Consider the following 24,099-nt stretch of genomic DNA (forward strand, 5'->3'; position numbering starts at 1 on the left):
CAACGAGTAATTCACGCAAAATACGCTTGAATTTCACCGCTGCTTCATAAATAAGCAGCAGCTCACGATACCGGCAGCACTTTTTACAGACCTTGGCGTTGTTATCGCAGCATCGCTGGTGAACCGCTCCAGGGTCTTGTTGACGACCGCACAGCAGTCGCGCACTGTTTCCAGACACTTGGATTGAAGGAGGGAGGATACAGACATAAGGAGGATTGCAGTAGCTGGGGGAGAGCGAGTTTGTTACTGCCTAGCTGTACCGGCGCAGTCTACACTGCGTCATTTGGCGCGGCCATAGCTAGTATCAACAAGCACTGTCATTACGTGTGTTCGTCGAGAGCGAGGAAGCATATTGTCTATCTTGTTCATCTGGCATCGACATTGGCAGTGTTGGTACTTTCTGATCGAAACGCGAGCCGCTTACCCTGTCCTCTGCGCGCGACATTACACCCTGACACAGCACATATTCTTCTTGCTCTAACCCAAAGCATCCTTGCCCATTATGTCTCTCCCAGCAGCTGAAGTAGCAGCCGATTTTCGGGACGCACTGCAAGACTTGAGGATGAATAGCAGGCCCGAAATTAGCAATCTAACCCTCATCGCCAAAGAGAATACAGAGTACGCTGAAGCTATATCCAATGAGCTCCAGAAACATATCCAATCGGTGAGTCTGGAATACATTACTTGCTGGAGTGATTTCATATTCTCCTCTTGTTTTCGTCATGCTTTTGATACTGGTGACTGATTGCAATAGACTCGTCCTGAATGGAAGCTTCCCGCTCTTTACGTGCTTGATTCCATTGTCAAGAATGTCGGAACCCCATATACTGTTTACATCGGTCGCAACCTGTACCGAACATTCATGGATGCTTATCTGGTCATGGACCAGGCCACCCGCAAGAATATGGAAGGCCTGCTCAAGACGTGGAAGATGCCTGTGCCCGAGTCTATGGATCCACGCCCAGTGTTCTCAGCCGACGTGACGCAAGATATCGAGAACGCACTGGCTAAGTTTCATGCAGCTCAACAGCAGGTCCGACCGCAACATGCGCTTCCGCCTCGTCCTCCATCGCTCAACGTGGCTTGGAGAGGTACATCAACGCCGCCGCAGAATGGTCCCCGTTATGCTGCCCCCAATGACCCGCGTGCTCGACCGGTAAGTCTTCGTCCCTGGGATCATACTACCAAATGCTAATAGCGCAAATGCAGTCATACCCATCGACCCCTCAATATGGAACTACAGCACATGCCCCTACACCCCCGGTGGCCTACGCGCAGCCTCAGCAGCCTCCTTCGCCCATGTCGTCCATTGATTTGGCTGGACTAAAGGCGGAAGTCACTCAGCTAATTAGCACTACACAGAACACATTTGCTCAAAACCCAGCTGATGCAGCCCTGCGTACGAAGCTTTCGGCACTCTTATCTCTCAAGCAGATTTTGGACACACAGACTCTACCGCCACAACAACTGGAAGCTGTACGTCAACAGATTCGAGCCCTAGCACCTCCGCCCGCTCCAACGCCCTCGTTTGCACCGTCTACACCAGTATATCCTCCGCAGCAGACAGCGGCACCCGGTTACCCTGCTCAGTTTCCCGCCGTGACTGCTTCGCCAGTCAATGTTCCACCAAATGTGGCACAACTTCTTGCGGGCTTTATACCACAGTCGACACCACAACCTGCCCCGACCCCGACCCCACCAGTTCTGAACCTAGCAGAATTGTTGAAGCGTGTATCATCGCCTGCACAATCGAGTTCTGTACCAGCTCCAGCTCCATTCCAGCCACCGTTCCAAGCATTCCCACCGCCTATCTCTACCCCAGTACCCGCGCCCCAATCCGCCCCTCCAGCACAGTCTGCCACACCAACCACCAACTTGGCTGCGTTGCTTGCACAATTCAGCAAACCTGCTGCTGCGCCACCCTCAGTCCAGCCTACGCCTGTTCAAAGCACTCCTGTACCTCAACTTCCATTGCAACCTGCGGCCCCCCCACCAGCCCTTGGCAGTGCTGAGTGGCTTCTCAAAGCCCTGAGCAGTGTATCGGGTCCCACGCCTGTGAATGGAGTACCTAATCCACTTCAGCAAGGAACTGAACAATCAGTAGCGCCGGTTGGTTTGTTGGACCAAATCGAGCTCACTACCGCATCGATGAAGAAACCCCGTCTTCACCTTATCTCCCATCTGTACGAAGCCAAGCCCAACATCTGCGCCACTTGTGGTCGTCGGTTCGAAAACACCGCTGAGGGAAAAGAGAAGAAAGCTCGTCACATGGACTGGCACTTCAAGGTCAAGGACCCAGATGCGGCCAAACGAGGTGTACATCGCAGCTGGTATATTCCTGAGAAGGAATGGATTGAATATCGCGAACTTGACGAAACCGCCCCCAACCAGTCCAACCACCCCTCTTCTGGCAACAACGCGGCCAAGCCAAAGAAGCAGACCAAGGACCGGTATGTCAGCGTTCCGCAGGATGTGACACTTCAGCAAGCACCTTGCCCGATCTGTCAAGAAAAGTTTGAGACACAATGGAACGTGGAAGCGAATGATTTCGTATGGATGGACGCCCTGAGTGTGGGCGGGAAAGTGTATCATGCTACATGTTTTGAAGAGTACAGCAAGGGAATTGGTATTGAGATGCCTGGCACGCCAGACTCGGTGCTTGGAAAAAGGAAGGCCGATCTTGGAACGAATGGAGAGGGCAAGAAAGTCAAAGCCTATTAGATGTAGCTTTCTTTTTTTCCAAAGATGGCTGTTACCAGTGATTATTCTTTAATGCATAGCGTGGCGTTGGAGTGGTCTATTTTAGCTCTTGTTACAACTCAGTATTATCATGGTTACGGGCAAGCGTCATGGATACAGAATCAAAATTTTAAACAATTTTTAAAATCCTCTTCGATTCTGGGAAAGTTCTCTTCGTTTGTTAAGTGTGGGATTGGAGGTTATATAGTGCTATGTTAGTAAGTTGTCTTTGTAAACCAAGTGTAGAATTCAAGGCTATACGGTGCCATCTTAGAAAGTTGTCTTTAGTTTACTAAGAGTGAGACTAGCGCGTGTATGGTGCTATAGTGGGGTCGCGTAGTGACCTTTCTTCAGAAATATTATTTTACTACAAAGCTTAGGGATTTGTACGATCGAGAGTTTGCTTTTCCCTCTCTACAACTATACAAATATCTAATTTCTAAAAAAGAAAACTCTTTAGTAGTATTATTGAATTTCTTTTCGATATCTAGATATAGAAGAATTTTAGTACTGAAGATGATTTCTTTATTTCTTTATAATTCGCTACGATAACTAATCTCATAAGCTAACCGTATATATATTTAAAGAATATTCGAATATGTCTTGCTACTTATATTACGTAGTATTTCCGCATATATTTACAGTTACTAATCTATAATCCTTTGTTCTTTCTTTCTAACTAATCAACTTCACCCGGTTTGTCTCAGCAGTATTCCGGCTCCTCCTCGTTCTCCTCATGCTGTCCTGGATCTTCCTCCATGTTCACCGGGGCATTAGAGTCTCTTTCTTCTTTTTCTGCCTTGAACTTCTTCGTCTGTCCAGCATCCTCAATAGCAGATTTGTTGCGGCGTTTACTGGGTGTGGAGCTTTTTCGTTCTCCGTCCTTTTGCGTATAGGGTTGAACTGGGAAACTAGTCTTCTCTGCACCTGCGATCTCCTCAAGATCTTTAGGATACTTTCCCAAGACCATACTCTTGGGGATTTCGGCCAGATCGTCACGGATAACATCTCCTGTATAAACGGTAATCTTGTTCCCGGCATTATCTTTGACCTTTGTGTGTTTGGTCGGTCCCTCCCAGGTGAGGTATCTGCCAGTTCGACGGACGTCATCATTCAATTGAAGAACAACAATTTTTGTCGTGAAGGCAAATTCTATAGTAGTAGCTTATTCTTTTGCTTTCGTGTTCTGGGAAGTCTCACACAATGTACATGTCTTGAATGCATGATGTAGATATGCATCGAACCCGGTACCACCTTCAACTAGGTGATTGGTGTTGCATTTCCAGGCCTTTTGGTTTTCCTGGACTGGCGTGCCAGAATAGTCTAAGATATACCATACGTCACCCTTCTCAAGGAAGTTCTCCCACTTTTTGACTTTCTTCGGGTCGTTAGACTGAGGCATTACTGGCTGTACTAGGCTAGCTGAAGTACTATCGCCTTTCGCTGTACTAGAGTGAGTGTTAGTTGCGCTGGACTGTTCTGAAATCAGCTTTGGGTTGGCGGGCTTGTTGTCGAGTTCCGTCCCAGTTTTTGTAATACACTTATTGTCACATAATGATTATATAACATGACTATGCATATAGCCGGACGGGAGTTACTCCCCGATAGTTTTAGATAATAACAATCCGATCAATCCATAGCACTCGCGCGCCTCCACCTTATCGTGACACTTATCGTACATATCTTCCATACACGTTAAAAACCCCTTCTGTTTTGTGATTTCTGTCAATTGGGGATGGATCTTGTCGTTAATCTGAAGACTTCCTGGAAACTTTACAGGTGCAAATTCCATGTTCAAACCTTTGGTCAACTGGTGGATGTCTTCCCAGATCGTGGCAGCATGTCCTTGCTGCGTGATGCGAACCCCTTTCTCCATCTTCATTGCTCTAAGCGGCCTAAAAAGGTATAGTATATATACTGCATAGTGTGCACGTACAACTAATAGCTTAGAAAGTTGAAAAGAAACTAGTTCTGGCACCGAACTATTCTTGAAAAAATAGGCATATATTTTACTTGTTGAGGTGAAGAGATGCACAGTCAATGTCATGTATCGCTGAATCATGCGGGTTTTGAAATCCTTCCTGTATATGCACGGTCATACATTATAGATTTCTTCACAACGTAAGTGAAGAAGTAGTACAAAGACGTACGCTTTGAGGACATAACAACAACATGAACAAAGGGATGAAAACTGGAGTGAATTTCCAGATCTGCCTCGACTAAGAAGGTGGGGTGTGGTGTTTGAGGCAGGAGGCCAGGCAGCATATCGACGTCACCGCGCCAAGGTGACTGCCAACTGCCAGGCATAAAAAGGCCTTCCCCGCCCGCGTCTTTCTTCTCTTCTCTTCTCCTTTCTTCCTCAAGCCCAACTGGCACGATGAGTGGTTACATGTTCCAAGTCACAATTTACGACCCACCATCATGAGCGGTAAGTCGCAACACGCACTAAGCTACAATTGCCCCATGCCCTCGCCTCCCCTCCCTTTGCTCTGTTTGCTGTTGCTCACATCGCTCATGTCACTTCCCCTTTGAGCACTTGCTAACGAATAACAGGACAATACGGTAGTCCAAGTGAGTTCCTTCCCCGTCCCACCTTGCTACTCCACACTACCCTTTGGATATTATGCTAACATAGTCATAGGTCTCGTCTTCAATTTCGGTGTCGTATGTTCATCTTCTTTCTTTTCTCTCCCATCATCTTTCACTCATCATTCTGCATTTGGGTAGTTGGCTAACGTTGTTCTAGAATGCAAGCGGAGGACGCGGTGGAGGACGCGGCCTTCCAAAGGCGAATGCCGTTTGTAAGTCAAGTATTCATTGTTGTTGTTGTGGTTATACTAACAGTTAGTAGCTGTCTAAAGTCCGGTCACAGTGCCCCTCAGGGCAGCCCGTCTAAGGCAAGCTAGAAGTTGATGCCCCCTCCCAAGGGGGTTCCCACACTGTCATCACCGGTACCTGTGTGAAAACAGTGACTTTCGGGAAAGCCCACCTCCCCGCCACCCGTCGGGGTGCGTGGGCATCCGATAGTCAAGCCCAGTTGTTCTTCGATGCCGCGGTTGCTGCTGCTGTTGCTGCTACCACCACCACCACCACCACCACCACCACCAACACCCCCGTGGCCCCCGCGGCCCCCACACCCACTCCAGCCGCTACTGCCGCTGCCGCTGCTGCGCCACGCGTCCGGTCTCGCGCCCGCTCTCTCTCATCTTCAGATGGTGGAATTTTGGAGGAATTTTGGAGGGTTTCAATTTACAATCATCCAAGGACGTAGATGTGGTTTGTCCTACCATGCTATAAGTAGCTCATCAAATCGACTCCACTACGATGATCCCGTGCACCATCATGGTTCAGGCTCATATCTTGTCTTCCCCAGTTGTTTGTTTCAATCTAGCCTTAAAGGAAGCCACTATTAATCTGCCAATATAATAAAAGACTGATATAGGCTTAAGAGAAGAAAGTTCTTCATGCTAAATAAGGAGCGCCCAATCAAGGATTAGGGATCTGCGTCATTCAAGGACGTGGTAGTCCACCACCCACAGCTGTTGAGCAGCGCCCTTCGGGTAGCCCGTCTTAGACGGGCTGGGAGTTGACAGACCCCTCCTTGGGGTGTCCTCCCGCTGCCCAACGACTGCATTGACAACTTGAACTTTCTTGATCACGCCATTCATGATCCAGTGAGTCTACGTTCGCCCTTGTTATGGTCTATTTGGGTAGTTGGCCAACATCGTCCCAGTCTCTTCTTGGACCACCTCCATTCTGTGGTTGCTGCGGACACAACTACAGCAAATGATTCTACAAGTGATCAACCTGCGCCACTAACTGAGGCAGCTGCTACCCGAGTATCTGTAGAGCTCAGCATCAGCACGAGCAGTGCATCTAAGGTCGCGGCCGTTGTGTAGTATGTGATCGGACTGCGGATATGTATTGATGTTGCCTTTTGGAGTATATAGATACCTTCTTCAGTCAATTCTTTGGCAACGATTAGATTTCAGGTTTGCTCCACCAGCTCGGTTGCGGGTCACCCCTTGAGCTTGATCACGTATTGTGCCACATTGGTTAAGCAATGAATTCACTATGCAGCGTGTATGTATGAAGGCTTCCCATGATCACTGCTACATAGAGTAAGGTGGGGGTGGAACATGTAGGTATTTATCATGCTGTTTATGGCATGGCAGGATCATCACATCGTGCTCAAAATATTAAAGAGCGCGACTCACAGCTGCTGAGATAGAACGAGTTGAAGACAATAGGCTGTTAGGGCTAAAGCATTTACTATGACTTGACTCGAATCAGATTATCTGTTTGGCATAAAGCTGATTAGATTATTTTTCTTAGAAAAGAATGGCAGGCCACATCCCAACTGGTCAGAATCTTTAGCACCACCGAGCTTGATTGGCGTTGATCTTCATGTCCAGGCATGATATCCTTGGCCTGGAGCCCCTGTGAAGCCACGCCGAAACGGACATCATAAGACTTATTGATGCGGCGGTACACGTCAATGACACAGATGCCCCAAGCCCCCGTCGGTTGTGGGTGGTGGACTACACGCCCTTGGATGACATAGATGCCTTAAGCCTTGATCGGACGCTCCTTGTTGGGAATAACGAATCTTCGTCCGTCAAGCCTCTATTGGCCTTGGGTCATATCGGCGGGTTTGATGGTGGCGAGTCGACCGAATGTGGACGACACGCTTGTTGCCTTTGCTGCTGAGTTTGGTGGGACGGCCTTGTTCTTCGTCGAGATCAACAGTGATGCGGGTGTCGTTACGATCTGCTAGATGCCCTTGCTACCGGGTTTCGTGAGACAACTTTGGTGTAGTCAACTCACGCACTCTTCTGCCGGACTTCATGAGTGGATTGTGATATACATATCATAATACATCAATATGTGTACCAATGCACTTGAAGCAGGCTATGCAAGACTTCCTCGACACGTCATGTTTGTTAAACGAGGACATGTGACTAATATGCTTCTTGCCACTGGCGACAGCCCTCTTCTTTATCGAGGTCGATGGTAATGAAGAATGGGAAAGTCACAAGCAATGTTGATAATGCGTAGGCTGGAAACGTCATTGGTTGAACAAGAAATGCTGATTCTTCATCTAAGATAGACTACAGGAAGCCGCATGTCAAAACATTCGCTCATAATCCCGAATTTTCGGATGTATATCTTTTGTACAAAGTGAGACTACCAGCGAACTGCCCTAGACACGATGGCCGACTCTTCACCCACCACAAAAGTCCGTCTATGACTTCTCGAGATCAGCGAGAATCTTCTCTCCCTTGGCGCGAGCGGAAGCGAAGTCACCAACCATGTAGAAAGCACCTGTAATTGTTAGCTCAGCTTGAATTCATGATTGTAGATGGTGGAATAACGTACCCTCGGGAAGGTCATCACCCTCACCAGACAGGATAGCCTTGAATGAGTTGATGGTCTCCTTGAGGTCGACAAGCTTGCCCTCAATACCAGTGAAGACCTGGGCGACAGCGAAAGGCTGGCTCAGGAAACGCTGGATCTTACGGGCACGCTCGACGGTAAGCTTGTCAGCTTCCGACAGCTCGTCCATACCGAGAATGGCAATGATATCCTGGAGCGACTTGTACTCCTGGAGAATCTGCTGGACGCGGGTGGCGGTCTGGTAGTGCTCGTCACCAATGACACGGGGGTCCAACATACGGGACTTGGAGTCAAGAGGGTCGACAGCGGGGTAGATACCCAACTCGGAAATACCACGGGACAAGACAGTGGTGGCGTCCAAATGGGCAAAGGTGGTGGCGGGAGCAGGATCAGTCAAATCGTCAGCGGGGACGTAGACGGCCTGGACGGAGGTAATGGATCCCTTGGAAGTGGTGGTAATACGTTCCTGCATGACACCCATGTCAATGGCGAGGGTGGGCTGGTAACCGACGGCAGAGGGAATACGACCAAGCAGAGCAGACACTTCGGAACCGGCCTGAGTGAAACTATAATTTGTAAGCCCAAATGCCGCGAAAAGAGGGTAGTTTAATTGAATTTTACCGGAAGATGTTATCAATGAAGAGGAGCACGTCCTGGCCCTCCTCTCGGAACTTTTCTGCTACGGCGAGACCTTGTAGGTGTTAGTAAAGATGTTTCTTGAGTTATCATTGTAGTGCATAGTAGTGAGAGAGGAAGGGAAAACGTAGGTGCAGCTGCCAGTGCGACATATGAGAATAATGGAAACATGAAAGTACATGACGTCGTGTCCGCCAGGGTGGTTTCTGATGTATTGATATGTTGATAGAAAAGGCCACTTACCAGTCAGAGCGACACGGGCACGGGCACCTGGGGGCTCGTTCATCTGACCGAAAACCAGGGCGACCTTGGATTCACCGTCGAGTTGAATGACCGAGGTCTCCTGCATTTCGTGGTAAAGATCGTTACCCTCACGGGTACGCTCACCGACACCAGTGAAGACGGAGAAACCACCGTGGGCCTTGGCGATGTTGTTCTGTCTCCTCGTTAGCAAATGTCGAATCCGTAAGCATTGCATGTTCTTACAATCAGCTCCTGAATGAACACAGTCTTGCCGACACCAGCACCTCCGAAAAGACCAATCTTTCCACCACGAGCGTAGGGAGCCAAAAGGTCGACAACCTTGATACCAGTGACGAGGACCTCGGCGGAGGTGGATTGCTCAGTGAACTCTGGGGGGTCGGCGTGGATGGAAGCGTAGGTATCGGTCTTGATGGGACCGCGCTCGTCAATGGGGTCACCAGTGACATTCATGATACGGCCCAAGGTGCCATTTCCGACCGGTACCATGATGGGGTTACCAGTGTCGACGGCCTTGGCACCTCGAACAAGACCCTCGGTACCGTCCATGGCAATGCATCGAACAATGTTCTCACCCAAATGTTGCTATGCTGTGTCAGTCCTTCCTATTTTAGGCATCGGGTGCTTGGCGCCTTACAGCGACTTCGAGGACGAGTTTCTGGTCACCGTTCTGAGTTGTAATGGCATTGAGAATAGCAGGAAGCTGCTCCGTATCGAACTTGACTGGAATTCGTAGTCAGCGGATTCGTTCTCAATGCAGATCGCAACGAAGCTCTTCCATCTATACAGGAAAAACTTTTCGCAGCGACGGGAAATGGAATCGGGTACCGTCGACGACTGCCCCGACAACGCTGTGAATCTTGCCCTCCTTTACTGCATCAGTAGAGGCGAAGCGGGTTGATAGAGCGGGTGCGAAGCTCTTCTTCATGGGCTGGAATGCGCTGCGGCGGATGGCGGGCCTGCGCATGGAGGCGCGGAGCGCCTGCTGGATCCCACTATCGGAATTGGCGTCAGCCCATCTCAATTCATCGTCAATTGGTATCAATGGGTCCTCGGCTTACCTCTTCAGCATTGTAAGACGTGTGATGGACGTGGTGATGAGTGGAGAGAGGGTGGTTGTTAGAGGAAAGAGCTTCTCAAAGCTCGAGAGGAAGGAACGGAATGGGTCTGTGCGTCGCCTAGTGCCTACCCGGTTAACCCCAGCCCTGCATACATCATCTCACCTCTGATTTCAATCTCAATTGACGAGGACAACGCTTTAAGAATATCGGCAAATTCCGACTCTCTGTTGTTCTTGTCGCCATTATTAGGTGCTCTGATGGGGCGCATCGCCTCATTCATGTCTCCGGCCCCTTGAGCACTATACATTGTGGATTTTTTTAGCGCAGAATGCGATGAAGTATTGCAAAAGTATACGTTGTAAGGACAGAGCAATCGAAACCTTGGATACATGGGTAAAGATTCGAATAAACTAGTGACTAGATCACTAGTCCTATAATAGGATACTAGTAACGTAATTACCAGTAAATCGTATAGCAGTATGCTAGCATAGCGGTATGCTGCCAATCTTGTGGCGGGGTACTAAGATACCTAGATTCCTATAGTCTTGTGAATCTTTTTATAGTGCATGACATTCTAAATGTTATCTTGTCGCAGTGCACGCATATGTCAGTGATGATGTGTTCATTGTGTATTATTCAACGGGTGTAGGGGTGTCGAGCCACGAGTTTTACTATGAAGGATACGAGTGCCTTCACCTATGCCGTCTTGTAGGCAGTCGGATGTATGAGGAGCTAGGATCGAAGAGATGAACTAGATAGGCTGAAAGCTTATGGAATTGGATGATCATCTATCGTGTATGAAGGGTCTCATCTCATCCTCTAGACTTGGATGATGGTTTTTATCTGAGAGTCACTAGTAACACTATAAACTAATATGATAGTAATAATAACCAGATAACTATTGATATACTAAGATTCTAGTAAGATGGATACTAGCAATCTTGTAGTAGTATATCACCATAGCGGCATGCTATTAATTTCGTAGTGGGGTGCCAAGGTCCCTGGATTTATATGAGCAGTCTATTGTAAATCTATTCTATGATGATTCCATTTGAAGACCACCTGACCAATTTGCGGGTAGTATAAACTAGAGTTTCGATCCAGTGCAGATAGTCTACCTTCACTGATGAACTACATCCTAGCGGGGTTTTCTTTTGGCTATTGTCTCTCTTAACTGTGAGTTGTTGCAGCATCCCGAGGCATAATCAACACTAAAATCTGGCAGTATTCATCAAACTCAACTGTGTAAAGTGCGCTTGAGACAGGGCTGCAATGCAACCAAGACTATGCACAGTGCGTGCTAGTCGACTCTTCAAAGATTAGGTGACATCTACAATGCAAACGACATTATGCTTGATTTCAATAGAATTCCCAGAATAGAAGTAGTGAGAAAGGCGTGAAGTTAAGTAAAGAGAATGTCACGATAGGAAGCCCAAGTGTACACTGAGTAGCTGGATGGGATTGAGAGACGATAAGTATACCGTCTAACAGAGCACTGGTGAGAGTTTCCAAATACAAGCAATCACATGGCGTATCTCTCATGCTACAATGTTCGTAACACCTGGTATCCGCAGCAACAAAGTAAAACATCTGAACCTCTCCCTCTCTCCCTCTCTTTCACTTGTGATACATTAGCCTCCAACCCCACACACTTAACCTCCCAACCCAACCAAAAAGCTATTTCTTTTTACTAAATCACATCGTTAGTAAGAGACGAGATTACTAAATTATGTGGTGTGTAACACAACGCGAAATCATCTCATCTTACCCATTTTCCGCGGCCGAGCTGAGTATCGTCGCCACCACCGACTCAGAGTAATATTAATCAGCTTCTTTTTTTTCACGTGATATGCGGTTGAGGTTTTTTCGTGTTATTGAATACGAAGCGCGGCCGTTGAGATTATTCCCACGGACGGGGCCGAAATGTGTGTTGTAGTTTGGATGAGATGGGAAAGTGAGAGAGTTAAGTAACAATCTCCTTCTCCGAAATTGTGTTCACATCGAGATGGCCGTCTACTTATTCCTACATGGCTGCAAAACTCACTAATAAAAGAAGTATTAGCACAAGTTCTCTCATTAGACGATAAAATATCACATGTATTGTGTTTGGTGTTGTTTTCCTTTACTTGAAGTATCTTGTCTGGTGTATCACTCAAGATATGATAATAAACTCCCCGCAATCTAATGTCACCAAATGAGGACTATTGAATACGTACAAAAAAGTCCAGTTGCAAGTAATATATGTCTAGAAGCACTGCTGATAGTATGCTCGAGAAGTAACGTAAGTTCATGACGTTGTAGCTCAGTGATAGATCACCAACCATCTTCAAGCTTTACTTCACTAGTGATGCTTTCAACTGATCAGCACACATGCTGCTGAACCAGGACCCTTGTCTCCTGCACTCGCCTTGATCACGGTTCATTTGGGTATTTCTCTAACAATGTTCTGGAATGGAAGTGCTAGTAGTGATGGCCGTGATCGTCGTCGCCCGAACAGGCATGCTCGAAGCTGACATAGGTTGAAATTCAAGCACTCATTCTTGTTGCAGTATTTATGCTAACATATCCTAATTACTTCCAATTCGGACACCATGTCTTGGAGTGCCCGTGAAGGCAGCCCGCCTGCTTGCCCGAGTGTCCCCACCGCCCTGGCTGGCTCAACTGTCCTTCGGGACGTGTGGTCTCTGTACAGTAGAGCTCAGTGGTTCTTCGATGCTGCCGTGGCAGCAGCAGCAGCCATCACACCGGCCAGCAGCGTCGATTCTGTTGCGCCATACGCCCGCTCCGTTCTTTCTTTAGTCCTCGCTCTACATGGCTTATTTCACAATGCCGAGTGAAGTGTAAGTGGAATGCATGTATGTTATTTGAATACGGCTTTCACCTAGTGCAATCGTGTTGTGATTTTGGCTCTAAAAATTATGAGTTGACTTTTTTTTGTCCCTGTTTGTTATGTCATGTATCAGATCAATCATCTCAGGAAATAATGACAGGCTATACCCCAACCTGCCGGAATCAGGTATCAAAAAATTAACTTTGCAGTTAGGGTAAACGGATTCGAATGAATGTTAGCGAGACCCTCGCTCGAACCCTAAAAATTGTCCAGTAAGAATGTGTACACATCTCGATGCGTATATGAGAATTAGGCACAGCTCTATTAGGTACAACAACCAAAATACGGTTGCGACGAAGGCAGCAGTACAGCGAACTAACAATTCGTAATCGTGCAAGCAAGTAGATGTGGTTACTGGCTTGAATCGCTGGCTTATTAGCTTACTGTATATATCGGAGCTGCTTTTGTACATAGGGTAGTGCATGATGGTTCAAGTGCTTTTCTCGTCGCAGTGCACTGTATATGATAGTGATGATGTATTCATTGTGTACCACCAGTATCAACTGAGCTTTCATTTCAAGGGGCTGTTTTCATGCATAAGAAATGTTTCTGGCGTGACACGGTAGTTACTACCGTAGTTACAAAAGACGAGGAGAGTAGCTATCCTAACTTGCCCGAGCAATCTCACTCAAATGCAGAGGCGATATCCCCAAGTTCGATTAATGATGTCACTGTTTATTCGGCTAATCTGTTGCTCACAACACCAATTCTGCATGTAGAAACAAAGTGGAAATCATCATATAAAAATTGAAAGCCTCTAGATTGGATACAGGGAGGACTATTATGATAGCGACTGCCGCTCGGATGGCTTTCGATCTTGTGATGTGTGACACAGACAGTACCAAGCGGGAATTTGACCAAAGGAAAATGTAGTATCGGTATTGGTATGATTGCTGTGAAGCACCTAATCAGGTTATTTACTCATCGTTGATCTTCTGGTTAGTTGGCACGTCCTTCTCAGACTTGCTCTGGATCAGCATTCCCTTGTAGCCAGTAATGGGCTCACTTCCTTGAGCCTGTAAAAAATGTCAGTATCGTCACAGACGAATTGAGGCTCTCAAATAGCAAAGTTACGTACCTTCAAGTACTCCTCAGAAGCCTCTTGCCATTCCTTGGTCATGGTACGGGGTCGGACAGGGTTGGCAAACATGCGGGTCACGGCAAAGATGGCAATGGCACCGGCAATGACTGCGGAGGAGAGGAGGAAGACGTTGCGGCCCTCATCCGGAGGCGGGGGTCGGCGGGGACCGTGGGGGCCAAAAGCAATGTAGTAGGCTGTAAAAAGAGAAAATGGTCAGAACAATGCCTTTGTGATGCTTTCCAATGGTTTGGGATGACTTGAGGTTGGGCACACCCGATGCCGCGGGCCAAGTTCGGCTATCTCGATCAAAACACGAGATACGTCATACAAGGCCATGCAACATGCAGTTACGCGAAATGGCAATGTACGTACCAGCCTTCTTTTCTTGCATGGTCAACTCCTTCCAGTCAGTCTTCATGCGGTCCCTAAGCGTCATCCACAAATCGGCCTGCTCCTGAGGGGGCATATCTTCCCATCGCTTCTCAATGTTGGCGAGCGTCGGGTTGGAGATGGCGTGTGCCTGGCGGGACTGCTGAAGCTGGCAAGCTACCGGGGCAGCTCTGGGGAGAGCTGTGCGTGTCGCGGCGGATGGAATGACGATGGTCGAGCTCCTCGAAGCGCGGGCGATGGACGAGCGAAACATGGCGGCGGGTGGAGTGGAGAGTGTCGGAAGATGCAAAAGAAGGGAGGGAGATTCCCGTCGAGGGACCTAGAGGTGCCAATGGATCGTGGTGGTGATGGAGTCGAAGGTGGGCCAGGAGAGCTGTCTTGCAAAATGCGGTTTGCGAGAGGAACGCCAAGGTGGTGGAACGATCATTTCGCTGTGGCCCGAGCGCCTCATCGACCAATGAGGGTTTCAGCGTTAGCTTTCCGAGCGACTTGCCCCAGCTTCACCATATACCATTGCAACGGCTTTTGCGCATCGCAATGAGGCTCAATTGCACATGGGTACGAGACGATAGAAACTACGAGTTTTCAAGGATTTGCGTTGCGAGCCCTTGCCGCGATTGCCGAGCGGTTCTCGATTTGACAATGGATCAAGCGAGACATGCTGCATCTTTGCTTTCTAGGGCGATAAGGCGTGAGACAAAGATTCACTTGTCCAAGCTACGTAGGGGCAAAGCGATTTATGTATTAGACTTGCTTGGATCTCACATAGTCTCTTTCCGTTAACCTTATTGTTGGGTACCTCAGTGAGCATATAACGTGTGTACGAAACGCTCGCAAATTCGCTCAATGGCGGGGTAGTAAGACGAGATACAATATAGTAGAGCAGCCTGTGCTTCCTCCAGAACCACAGCACAGAGCATTACAAGTACAGGCTAGAGTCTGTCGATAAGCTTTTACCTTTTGCTGGAAAGCATTGCAGTCAACATTCCTGCCCGTGTGCAAGCGTCGCAGGTCCTATATGATGCCAGTGATAGGAGTAGTCGAGTCGCATTGATTTGATCCACCACCTTCAAAGTGTTACTGAACGGTCATGGTTGTACTCAAAGATATACCCAAGTCACCTAGCCTTTCTATTCCAAAAACCCTACCGATGACAGAGTCGTATAGAGGTGCACAACCAGATACCAATCCCGTGATCGGAGCAGAGGCGGGACAAGCGCTACTAGTAGTATGACACAAAAGCTCCGAGCTCAAGCTTAAAGCTCCAGCTTCAAGCAAAGCTCCCACTCCAGCGCCAATATGCTTTCGCACCCCAGCTCATGAATGCAGCAACTTCGATTTGCAGCGAATCACCATAACACCGGACGGCGGCAGCGTGGCGGGCTTCAGGACCCCTAAAACATAATGCAATATGCGTGTCGAACCCCGTCCCGGCCGCGGATACGCCACGCCTCATCCTAACCCAAGGTCGGCTTTGGCTGGTGGGGAGAGTGTCGGTGGTCACACATAATGTTCGCCTCGCCTCCCCACGAACCGGTGATCCGTTGTGGCCGTGGTGCACTCTTGGTTTTGCCTTATCGAATGACCAACAAAAGCTTTTGCCCATGACGGCGGCGGCGGCCAGCTGTGCCGCGTAAACGTGCTCTTGACCACTCGCTCTGATTACAAGATCCACGTACACTTCTTTCGTAAGCGTTTCGCTTCAATGATTGCGCAGCGCGGCGTGGCGTGTCTTCTTCACCGGCGTCTAGCCACAGGCCGGTATATTGCTCTGCGGCATATGCATGAGGCTGTAAGTTTCACGACGGCATCAAGGTACTTGGCGTTGAGCCACGAGCATGTCGCGAGGTGGTTGATGTAGCATTGGCTAGTGTACCACTTGACCAAAAGGTACTCAGCCTGACCTTCACGCCCTCCGGTGCACTCCGCGGCCTCGAATCGTGACTACCCTTGGCCGAGGTTGCGATTCTTCTGCCGTATCTGACAATGATCCAACCCGGCCGGGTGTGTGTGGGAGGGCGCAAAGCGTGTAATTGGGTCTAGGCGTGCGCTGCATGTCCGATTGCAGAAAAAGAACTACTAAAACTCTGTGACGTCCTCAGGGCTGGTAGCTATTTAGCTTGCCCCTCCCTCACCCCACCTAGCTCAAACCCAACAAAACACAGCACCGACCACAAAAATCTGCCTCTTACCACCTGCTCATCACCTCGTCTCATATATAAAGCAGTGAGCCCAGCCCCATTTCCATTCCTCAATTCAAGTCTATTAACTCTCACACAGCATTACTCTCAGTTCAACATGGTCGTCAAGGTATGCTCCCTTGTGTACCCCGCCCGGCCCAGACGCGTGCCATTGACACATCTTCACAGGTTGGTATCAACGGCTTCGGTCGCATTGGCCGTATCGTCTTCCGCAATGCGTAAGTACCCTTGGGATTGATCCATTTCACGCATATCAAAGCTGACCCCGTCTCTCAGCATCGAGCACAACGACGTCGACATTGTCGCCGTAAACGACCCTTTCATCGAGCCCCACTACGCTGTAAGCACTCTCTCAACCTGGAACCTTTCATCAGAGCAAGCATTCGCTTCGGCCTGACGCACTGGTACCATTCTTTTGATGAGAACATGCAGACTGACGTATACACAGGCATACATGCTCAAGTATGACAGCACACACGGCCAGTTCAAGGGTGACATCAAGGTTGACGGCAACAACCTGACCGTCAACGGCAAGACCATCCGTTTCCACATGGAGAAGGACCCCGCCAACATTCCATGGAGCGAGACTGGCGCTTACTACGTCGTCGAGTCCACCGGTGTCTTCACCACCACCGAGAAGGCCAAGGCCCACTTGAAGGGCGGAGCCAAGAAGGTTGTCATCTCTGCTCCTTCCGCTGACGCCCCCATGTTCGTCATGGGTGTCAACCACGAGACCTACAAGCCCGACATTGAGGTGCTCTCCAACGCCTCTTGCACAACCAACTGCTTGGCTCCTCTCGCCAAAGTCATCCACGACAAGTACACCATCATTGAGGGTCTCATGACCACCATCCACTCCTACACTGCCACCCAGAAGGTCGTTGACGGCCCCTCCGCAAAGGACTGGCGTGGTGGACGTACTGCTGCCCAGAACATCATTCCCAGCAGCACTGGTGCCGCCAAGGCTGTCGGCAAGGTCATCCCCGAGCTCAACGGTAAGCTCACTGGTATGGCCATGCGTGTCCCTACCGCCAACGTCTCGGTTGTCGACTTGACTGTCCGCATCGAGAAGGGTGCTTCCTACGACGAGATCAAGCAGGCCGTCAAGGAGGCCTCTGAGGGCTCGCTCAACGGTAAGTCTTTTCCCATGAACAACTCGTGTATACAAGCTAACGCAATACAGGTATCCTTGGCTACACCGAGGACGACATTGTTTCCACTGACTTGAACGGCGACAACCGCTCTTCCATCTTCGACGCCAAGGCCGGTATCTCCCTTAACAAGAACTTCGTCAAGCTCGTCTCCTGGTACGACAACGAGTGGGGCTACTCCCGCCGTGTCCTCGACCTCCTGGTCTACATTGCCAAGATTGATGGCAACGCTTAGGAGTCAGGACAGAGCAGGGCGACGCCCAAACTTTGAAACGAATCTTCATTACATCAAGGATCCGACAAATCCTCGGAACTTCTGGCTAGGCGCGGATTACGCGGGGATGAAAATAAGGGCTTAGCGGAGAATGTGTTATGCTAAACATGAAATCAATGAATAATAATTACCGCAACAACCGTCTACAAACACACATGCACACAAGGTGACGTTGAATGTCCCCCTCGGCCAGCTGCAAGATAGTGGAGCCGCCCCTGGCACTGCGTTTTCTAGCGTTCCCTCACAAGCTAGTTCCCGAGGTATAGCTACCACGCGGAGAAGTTCGTCTCACCCCATGCGGACGATGTATTTGCGGATCCTCTTTTCCGTATTCCATTTTCACATCCTCAGCCTCGGGAATGCGTTCTGGACCGGGTTCCGGAATCTGGCGAGAAAGCAGCGGGGGAAGTCGGGTGGCCAACGCGGCTATGGCGAGAGCCTGGGTACTGCCGGCTCTGCTCTAAAACCAACACTCGACAGCTGCTAACCAGTTCCTGTATTTGTACCTGTATCCTTCCTCAAATCTAAGCTGACGCAATTGACTTTTCTTTTGTCCTGCAAAGGTATGCTGTTGTTATGCAAAGTCCCGCAAACCCAGGTACTACTTCCAAATATGCTCATGTCTAGAGGCTGAGAGAAGGAAAATGACTGTTTATTTCAAGTGATTTCAATCTGAATTAGATGTGCTAGAAAGACAGCACAATACAACTAGCTCTAGCTTGTATAATCTCTAGGGAGCGAACGCGACACGTGTCCGTTGCCTAATAGAATGGACATATCAAATGGTATCGCTACTCTCAAGGGGAAACTAGAGCAACAAAGCCGCAACTCAAAACCGTGACGAATAAGGACTAATTCCACCACAATCCTTACCCAAAAAAGCAACACTGCATACCTAAAACGCTCCTTCATGAAGGTCGAATCTAGTAGCCTTACGTTGACGACATAGGCATAAGACACGTGATTCTATGAATGAATAGCACTTGCAGTACTAGCTCAAAAGATGTACAAGCTCAAGTCTATAGAATAACGTAGTAGTATTGTACTTCAGAATGGAAGGGCATTTTGCGTATGGCGCTAAATAACTTGGCGTCGCTTAGTCACGCAACAAACCTTGGCCATCTATGGAACCTGCCATGCAGCGCTCCACTTTATCCCCTACTATCAAAAACGACATCACCCAATCCTGGCTCTAGAAAGCTGCAGTCAACTGATGTATTACTTGCGATAGTTGCAGCTATATTGACGTTTTATTCGGAGACAGAAATTGGTATACGAAGCTCCCGAGTCTCGCTCGACTTTGAACGCGATACGATTATCAGCCATCAAGAGCTGCAGCGGCAAATCAACTTTACTAACAGTTTTGCAGACGCCACCTATCAAAAGCGATAACTGCTACGAAACCAACACTTTTAGCAACTTTACCGTACAGTGGGCTGCAGCCTCTAGCTCGATGCGGTAGCAAGATCTTCTAGTGAGTATTCGTTTCTTGAGCATCATAGCATCTCTTTTACTTCATCCCACTTCTTCCAACTACTGGTTCCAGAGAGACAGGACTAGCGCTATACGTCTTGACTCACTTCTCGAGCTACTGTCTTGAGTCTCCTGGAAAATGTCTCAGTTTCCTTGTCTAAATACGATATTAAAAAGGACCAAGACTCTCATTATTTCTTCGAAAATTCTTGTTCAAACCATCCCACAACCTCCATCAGCTCATGCAGTCATTTGTTTAGTATAATTTCTATACTAACGCATCTACCTAGCCGCCGGCCCGCAAGTGTGAAGCGAGGCTTACTAGCCCGCTCCGCCATCCATCAAATCAAGTCATGGATGACGAAGACTTCCCGATGGGGGAAGACTCAATAATTATCTCCACAGAGCCTAACGGTGACCATGCACCTGAAACGGTCATTCCTTCTAAAATCTTTGGCAATAGCAAGGGCCCGCTGCTGTCCAAACAAGAGCAACTACCCTTCCACAGTCCATCCAAAGGTCCAATGTTGCAGCCGAATGTACATCGAAGTAATCCCGGGTCCCACCGAATGACCAAATCGCCTAGTAGCTGGTCAGATAAGATGAATGCATCAAGACTGACTCCAGCTCAACATTCCAGCCCACAAGTCCGCGTACCTCCTAAGCCACGCTCTACACTTGTTTACCCAACATCAAAAACGGGACTCGTTTATGACCCTCGCATGCGGTTTCATGCCGAACTCCCAGATATGAACATCAATCCAGACGACATCCATCCTGAAGACCCTCGGCGTATCCATTCGATTTTTGAGGAGCTCAAGCAAGCTGGACTAGTGGCTTCCAGCACTTCGGAAGAAGACAAAGAAGATCACTGTTGGAGGATTGCGGCCCGATTTGCCACAAGACCTGAGATACTGCTCATTCATACTGAAGAACATTACGACCTTGTGGAGTCCTTCCAAAGTAAGTTATGACTATCCTCGGTCTGGTTGAACTATAATTAACTGTTTGGCCAGATATGACCTCCGATGAGTTGAAGTTTGAAGCTGAGCGGCTTGATTCAATCTATCTCAACAATTCGACTTATGAATGCGCGAAGCTCGCAGCTGGTGGTGCTATTGAAGCTTGTAAAGCGGTAGTACAGGGAGCTGTGCGCAACGCCATTGCTATCATCCGCCCTCCTGGACACCATGCGGAAAGCGATCAACCGTCAGGATTCTGCATCTTCAACAACGTTCCAATTGCTACCCGCGTGTGTCAGAATGCTTATCCAGAAACTTGCCGCAAAGTCTTGATTTTGGACTGGGATGTACACCACGGTAACGGCATTCAGCATGCGTTCTACGATGACCCCAACGTCCTTTACATATCGCTACATGTTTTCAAGGACGGAACCTTTTATCCCAATCTACCTGACGGCAATCTTGACTATTGCGGTGAAGGCCGTGGCGAAGGAAAGAATGTGAACATTCCATGGGCAGAACATGGGATGGGCGATTCAGAATACCTTTACGCTTTCCAGCAAGTCGTTATGCCGATCGCTACGGAATTTAACCCCGATCTTGTCATCATTTCGGCTGGGTTTGATGCAGCCGAGGGCGACTTATTGGGTGGGTGTTTTGTTACGCCTGCATGCTATGGTCACATGACCCATATGCTCATGAGCCTAGCCAAGGGAAAGCTGGTTGTATGTCTCGAAGGTGGTTATAATCTGCGGTCGATTGCACGCTCTGCGCTAGCGGTAACCAAAGTGCTCATGCTTGAGCCTCCGGATCGTTTGCGTGATGACCTTCCAGCGCCAAAGGACAGCGCTGTATACATTGTAGAGAACGTCAAACGTCAGCATTCAAAGTATTGGAAGTCACTTTATCCGAAACACCTGGATAAAACAGACCCTGGATACCAGGATGCGTACCGGTTTCACGAAATCATCCGAGAATGGCAGAGTCAACGTCTAGCTGCAGAGCACTCGATGGTTCCCCTTCCTCCACTTCAGATCAACAAAGCAGGCTTGGCACAGACGTTTGAGCACAACATCATCGCTACGTAAGTGCTGTACGATCTTCATAAATGTTTATGCTTACCTATGATAGACCAAAGTTCATGGAGCAATATCCCCTACTTGTGATATTCCATGACCCACCGAGTCTCCAAGATCACTCTGATCCCATGTCTGGCAGGAGAGAGCTACACAACACATGGCTCGTAAGTACGACGACAGTCTTGTACTGTGTAATGGCTGACTTTGGACTGAAGACTGATGTTACCAAGAGGTACATTGATTGGGCCATCAAAAATGACTTCCAGGTCATTGACGTGAATATTCCCAGAGTAGTAGCGGTTGAGGATGTGAGTTGCCGAAAATCTTCAAGTATCAAAGTCTGCTAACGTAAGCTAGCCGAACATTGGTTTCACAAAATCAGACAACTCAGTGATTCGTGCACAACAAACGCGTGAGCTCGCGAGCTATCTATGGGAGAACTATATCGAGTAAATCAGCCACATGACTGTTTTGGGTATCTGCTAACGTAAGTCTAGGCCTAATGAAGCAACACAAGTCTTCCTAATGGGCGTCGGTGATGCCTATCTAGGACTTGTAGATTTACTTAGCCACAACGGTAAGCTTTACTTCATAGTATTAAGATTTCAGCCGCTGAGTCTGTAGAAAACTGCACCGATCCCGATAGTCCGGTCGAATGTCTTATCGGTTTCGTGGCTGAAACCACGATTCAGTCGATAAAGCGAGCGACGGACGATACCATCTCTAGTTGGTACCACTCGGTGAGCAACACTCAACCTCGAGGCTATGTCCTGTCTGACAATTGCAGCATTCAATGATATTTGTAAAGAATAGCCACTTCGTTTGGGACCCGAGCCGCCAACGTAAGATGCGCAAGAAGCTCGGAAATCTGATAAAGTCATCTCAGGACACACTAGATGATATGTTGGAGCAGCATTTGGAGGAAGTGCAGGAACTGCTTTTGGAGAAGAAGAGAGAGTTCGAAGAGATGAATGATATATCAAGTCGTACTGACGAGGGACCGCAGACCACATCTATGGGACTGCAGAGCTCACCCCTGCCAAGGGCGCCTTACGATTCGAAGAGATTCGAGCCCGGCGGCAGACAAGAAAACGCGGCCAATGCACTGAAAAGCCCTAAGATGCCAGCGGTTGGTCTGTTCGCCGTAAGTCCCAAGACTTCAGGGACCAGAAGTCCTATGAAAAGACCGTCTTCGTAAGCAGGCGGTGCTTGATCGGTGGATGGCGCTGCTCGGGATTTGTCTTTGTTCTCTGCATGGCATGGCGTTTGATTTCTCTCATAGGATGCTGTCGTACGTCTGGCATACCCAACACCAATTCATTTGTATCATTTGTATCATGGAACTGAGCTCGATATTTCATTCTTGAGTAAACATATTGCACTATACTAGCCTGTAGAAAGCAAGCATTCAGCTGATAGTTGGACCTTATGAGCAAGGCGCCAGCATGCACTTCACCGCCTCATTCAACTGCCGAGCCTCACATGTTGGTTGATAAGATGGACAATCTTGGTACAAACTCTTGTTTAGACCCTGTGGCGTGGGCTTCGCTTGCTGATCATTAAGCATGACCTGTCACACCCCTACACCTGCTCTCTCCGCTTTCGCGTACTCTTTCAACCACTGTCTCGGTCCTCACGGAGTATACATAAATACACACGCGTCGCAGCGCTATCCTAGAGTACGATGCTGGGCTCAGCCCGCCCGATGCGCCAAGGCGATAGATCCACCTTCCTTGGCGCGGATTAAAGTTGGACTAGGCTTACTCAGTGTTGGCGGCTCAAAATCCTTAACGCTCATTCCTTGACGACAACTCAGCTCGCTCCACTAACCCAACTCACGCGAAAGTAGGGACAGCCTACTCGGGCGGCAGGACAGCCACAACCCGCCCAGGCCTTCTCCCCCATTCTGGCTTGCAGAGAGACAAGTGCGGGTTGTGGGCAAACCCTGTTCGAGGGCATTGTCGTGCCACATGCTCGGGATCCCTAGAAAGTAGAATAAGGAATAAGAAATGAGGTTCTCAAAATATCTGCACAGCTCGTAGTAATGGGTGGGGAGGGGATCCGGAAATAGCTCTTAGCCTAGCCTCACCAACTCCCCACATTTACACATGTTCACCCTCCACTTCAAGCATCCTTCCTGTGTGTTGCTGACAGCTGACGGAGAGCCCTGCTGTTGCCGGCCAGCATGTCCTGCCGTTACTGCACGCCTCAAAGGCGCCTCGAACAGCTCTGGGCAAGGGCAATGCTGCAAGATTACCACCAAGGGAGGTCATGATTGGTGACGTGTGGACAACAAAGAGTGCTTAGGGTGGTGGCCCTAAAGCGCTGACCTATTGCCTTGACTAGTACCCATAATGTGGCTGGAAGGCTGATGTTGGTGTGATGGATCTAGGGCTAGATGGGTAGGATCGTGCCTTAAGGTTGAGCTCAGCCGTATAGGCTACTTTCCCATTGTTCCCCCACCCCTCTCGTACCTCGTTTTTTGACCTTGTTACTCTTCTGAA

At 48.8% G+C, this 24,099-nt stretch overlaps 8 protein-coding genes across 8 annotated transcripts; 5 read left to right on the plus strand and 3 right to left on the minus strand.

Annotated features, from left to right (window-relative positions):
* Nucleotides 1-502: 502 nt before the first annotated feature.
* On the plus strand, nucleotides 503-2,721 carry COCVIDRAFT_11542 (hypothetical protein; the record flags this gene model as incomplete). The annotated part of the gene is made up of 3 exons (XM_014706338.1): nucleotides 503-664; nucleotides 755-1,156; nucleotides 1,210-2,721. The coding sequence occupies 3 exons, from the start codon at nucleotides 503-505 to the stop codon at nucleotides 2,719-2,721; spliced, it is 2,076 nt and encodes a 691-aa protein (XP_014561824.1).
* Nucleotides 2,722-3,442: 721 nt separating this feature from the next.
* On the minus strand, nucleotides 3,443-4,621 carry COCVIDRAFT_22097 (hypothetical protein; the record flags this gene model as incomplete). Its single annotated transcript, XM_014706367.1, has 3 exons — nucleotides 3,443-3,891; nucleotides 3,991-4,187; nucleotides 4,419-4,621. 3 exons carry the CDS (start codon nucleotides 4,619-4,621, stop codon nucleotides 3,443-3,445), a joined length of 849 nt encoding a protein of 282 aa, XP_014561853.1.
* A 539-nt stretch (nucleotides 4,622-5,160) lies between these two features.
* COCVIDRAFT_11544 (hypothetical protein) lies at nucleotides 5,161-6,010 on the plus strand (the record flags this gene model as incomplete). The annotated part of the gene is made up of 5 exons (XM_014706339.1): nucleotides 5,161-5,167; nucleotides 5,293-5,310; nucleotides 5,381-5,403; nucleotides 5,486-5,540; nucleotides 5,667-6,010. The coding sequence occupies 5 exons, from the start codon at nucleotides 5,161-5,163 to the stop codon at nucleotides 6,008-6,010; spliced, it is 447 nt and encodes a 148-aa protein (XP_014561825.1).
* Nucleotides 6,011-7,984: 1,974 nt separating this feature from the next.
* COCVIDRAFT_33118 (hypothetical protein) lies at nucleotides 7,985-10,000 on the minus strand (the record flags this gene model as incomplete). Its single annotated transcript, XM_014706403.1, has 7 exons — nucleotides 7,985-8,064; nucleotides 8,119-8,702; nucleotides 8,758-8,827; nucleotides 9,016-9,208; nucleotides 9,259-9,618; nucleotides 9,671-9,756; nucleotides 9,862-10,000. The coding sequence occupies 7 exons, from the start codon at nucleotides 9,998-10,000 to the stop codon at nucleotides 7,985-7,987; spliced, it is 1,512 nt and encodes a 503-aa protein (XP_014561889.1).
* Nucleotides 10,001-13,901: 3,901 nt separating this feature from the next.
* On the minus strand, nucleotides 13,902-14,708 carry COCVIDRAFT_85450 (hypothetical protein; the record flags this gene model as incomplete). The annotated part of the gene is made up of 3 exons (XM_014706404.1): nucleotides 13,902-14,000; nucleotides 14,063-14,259; nucleotides 14,438-14,708. The coding sequence occupies 3 exons, from the start codon at nucleotides 14,706-14,708 to the stop codon at nucleotides 13,902-13,904; spliced, it is 567 nt and encodes a 188-aa protein (XP_014561890.1).
* A 2,045-nt stretch (nucleotides 14,709-16,753) lies between these two features.
* On the plus strand, nucleotides 16,754-18,042 carry COCVIDRAFT_11547 (hypothetical protein; the record flags this gene model as incomplete). Its single annotated transcript, XM_014706340.1, has 5 exons — nucleotides 16,754-16,765; nucleotides 16,825-16,874; nucleotides 16,933-16,996; nucleotides 17,105-17,789; nucleotides 17,840-18,042. The coding sequence occupies 5 exons, from the start codon at nucleotides 16,754-16,756 to the stop codon at nucleotides 18,040-18,042; spliced, it is 1,014 nt and encodes a 337-aa protein (XP_014561826.1).
* A 334-nt stretch (nucleotides 18,043-18,376) lies between these two features.
* COCVIDRAFT_33121 (hypothetical protein) lies at nucleotides 18,377-18,568 on the plus strand (the record flags this gene model as incomplete). Its single annotated transcript, XM_014706405.1, has 1 exon — nucleotides 18,377-18,568. The coding sequence occupies one exon, from the start codon at nucleotides 18,377-18,379 to the stop codon at nucleotides 18,566-18,568; it is 192 nt and encodes a 63-aa protein (XP_014561891.1).
* A 1,339-nt stretch (nucleotides 18,569-19,907) lies between these two features.
* COCVIDRAFT_85585 (hypothetical protein) lies at nucleotides 19,908-22,793 on the plus strand (the record flags this gene model as incomplete). Its single annotated transcript, XM_014706406.1, has 8 exons — nucleotides 19,908-20,517; nucleotides 20,571-21,600; nucleotides 21,648-21,759; nucleotides 21,811-21,903; nucleotides 21,953-22,044; nucleotides 22,093-22,172; nucleotides 22,220-22,335; nucleotides 22,383-22,793. The coding sequence occupies 8 exons, from the start codon at nucleotides 19,908-19,910 to the stop codon at nucleotides 22,791-22,793; spliced, it is 2,544 nt and encodes an 847-aa protein (XP_014561892.1).
* Nucleotides 22,794-24,099: the final 1,306 nt, after the last annotated feature.

Source organism: Bipolaris victoriae (assembly GCF_000527765.1).
Source record: "Bipolaris victoriae FI3 unplaced genomic scaffold scaffold_3, whole genome shotgun sequence".
NCBI classification, from domain to species: domain Eukaryota; kingdom Fungi; phylum Ascomycota; class Dothideomycetes; order Pleosporales; family Pleosporaceae; genus Bipolaris; species Bipolaris victoriae.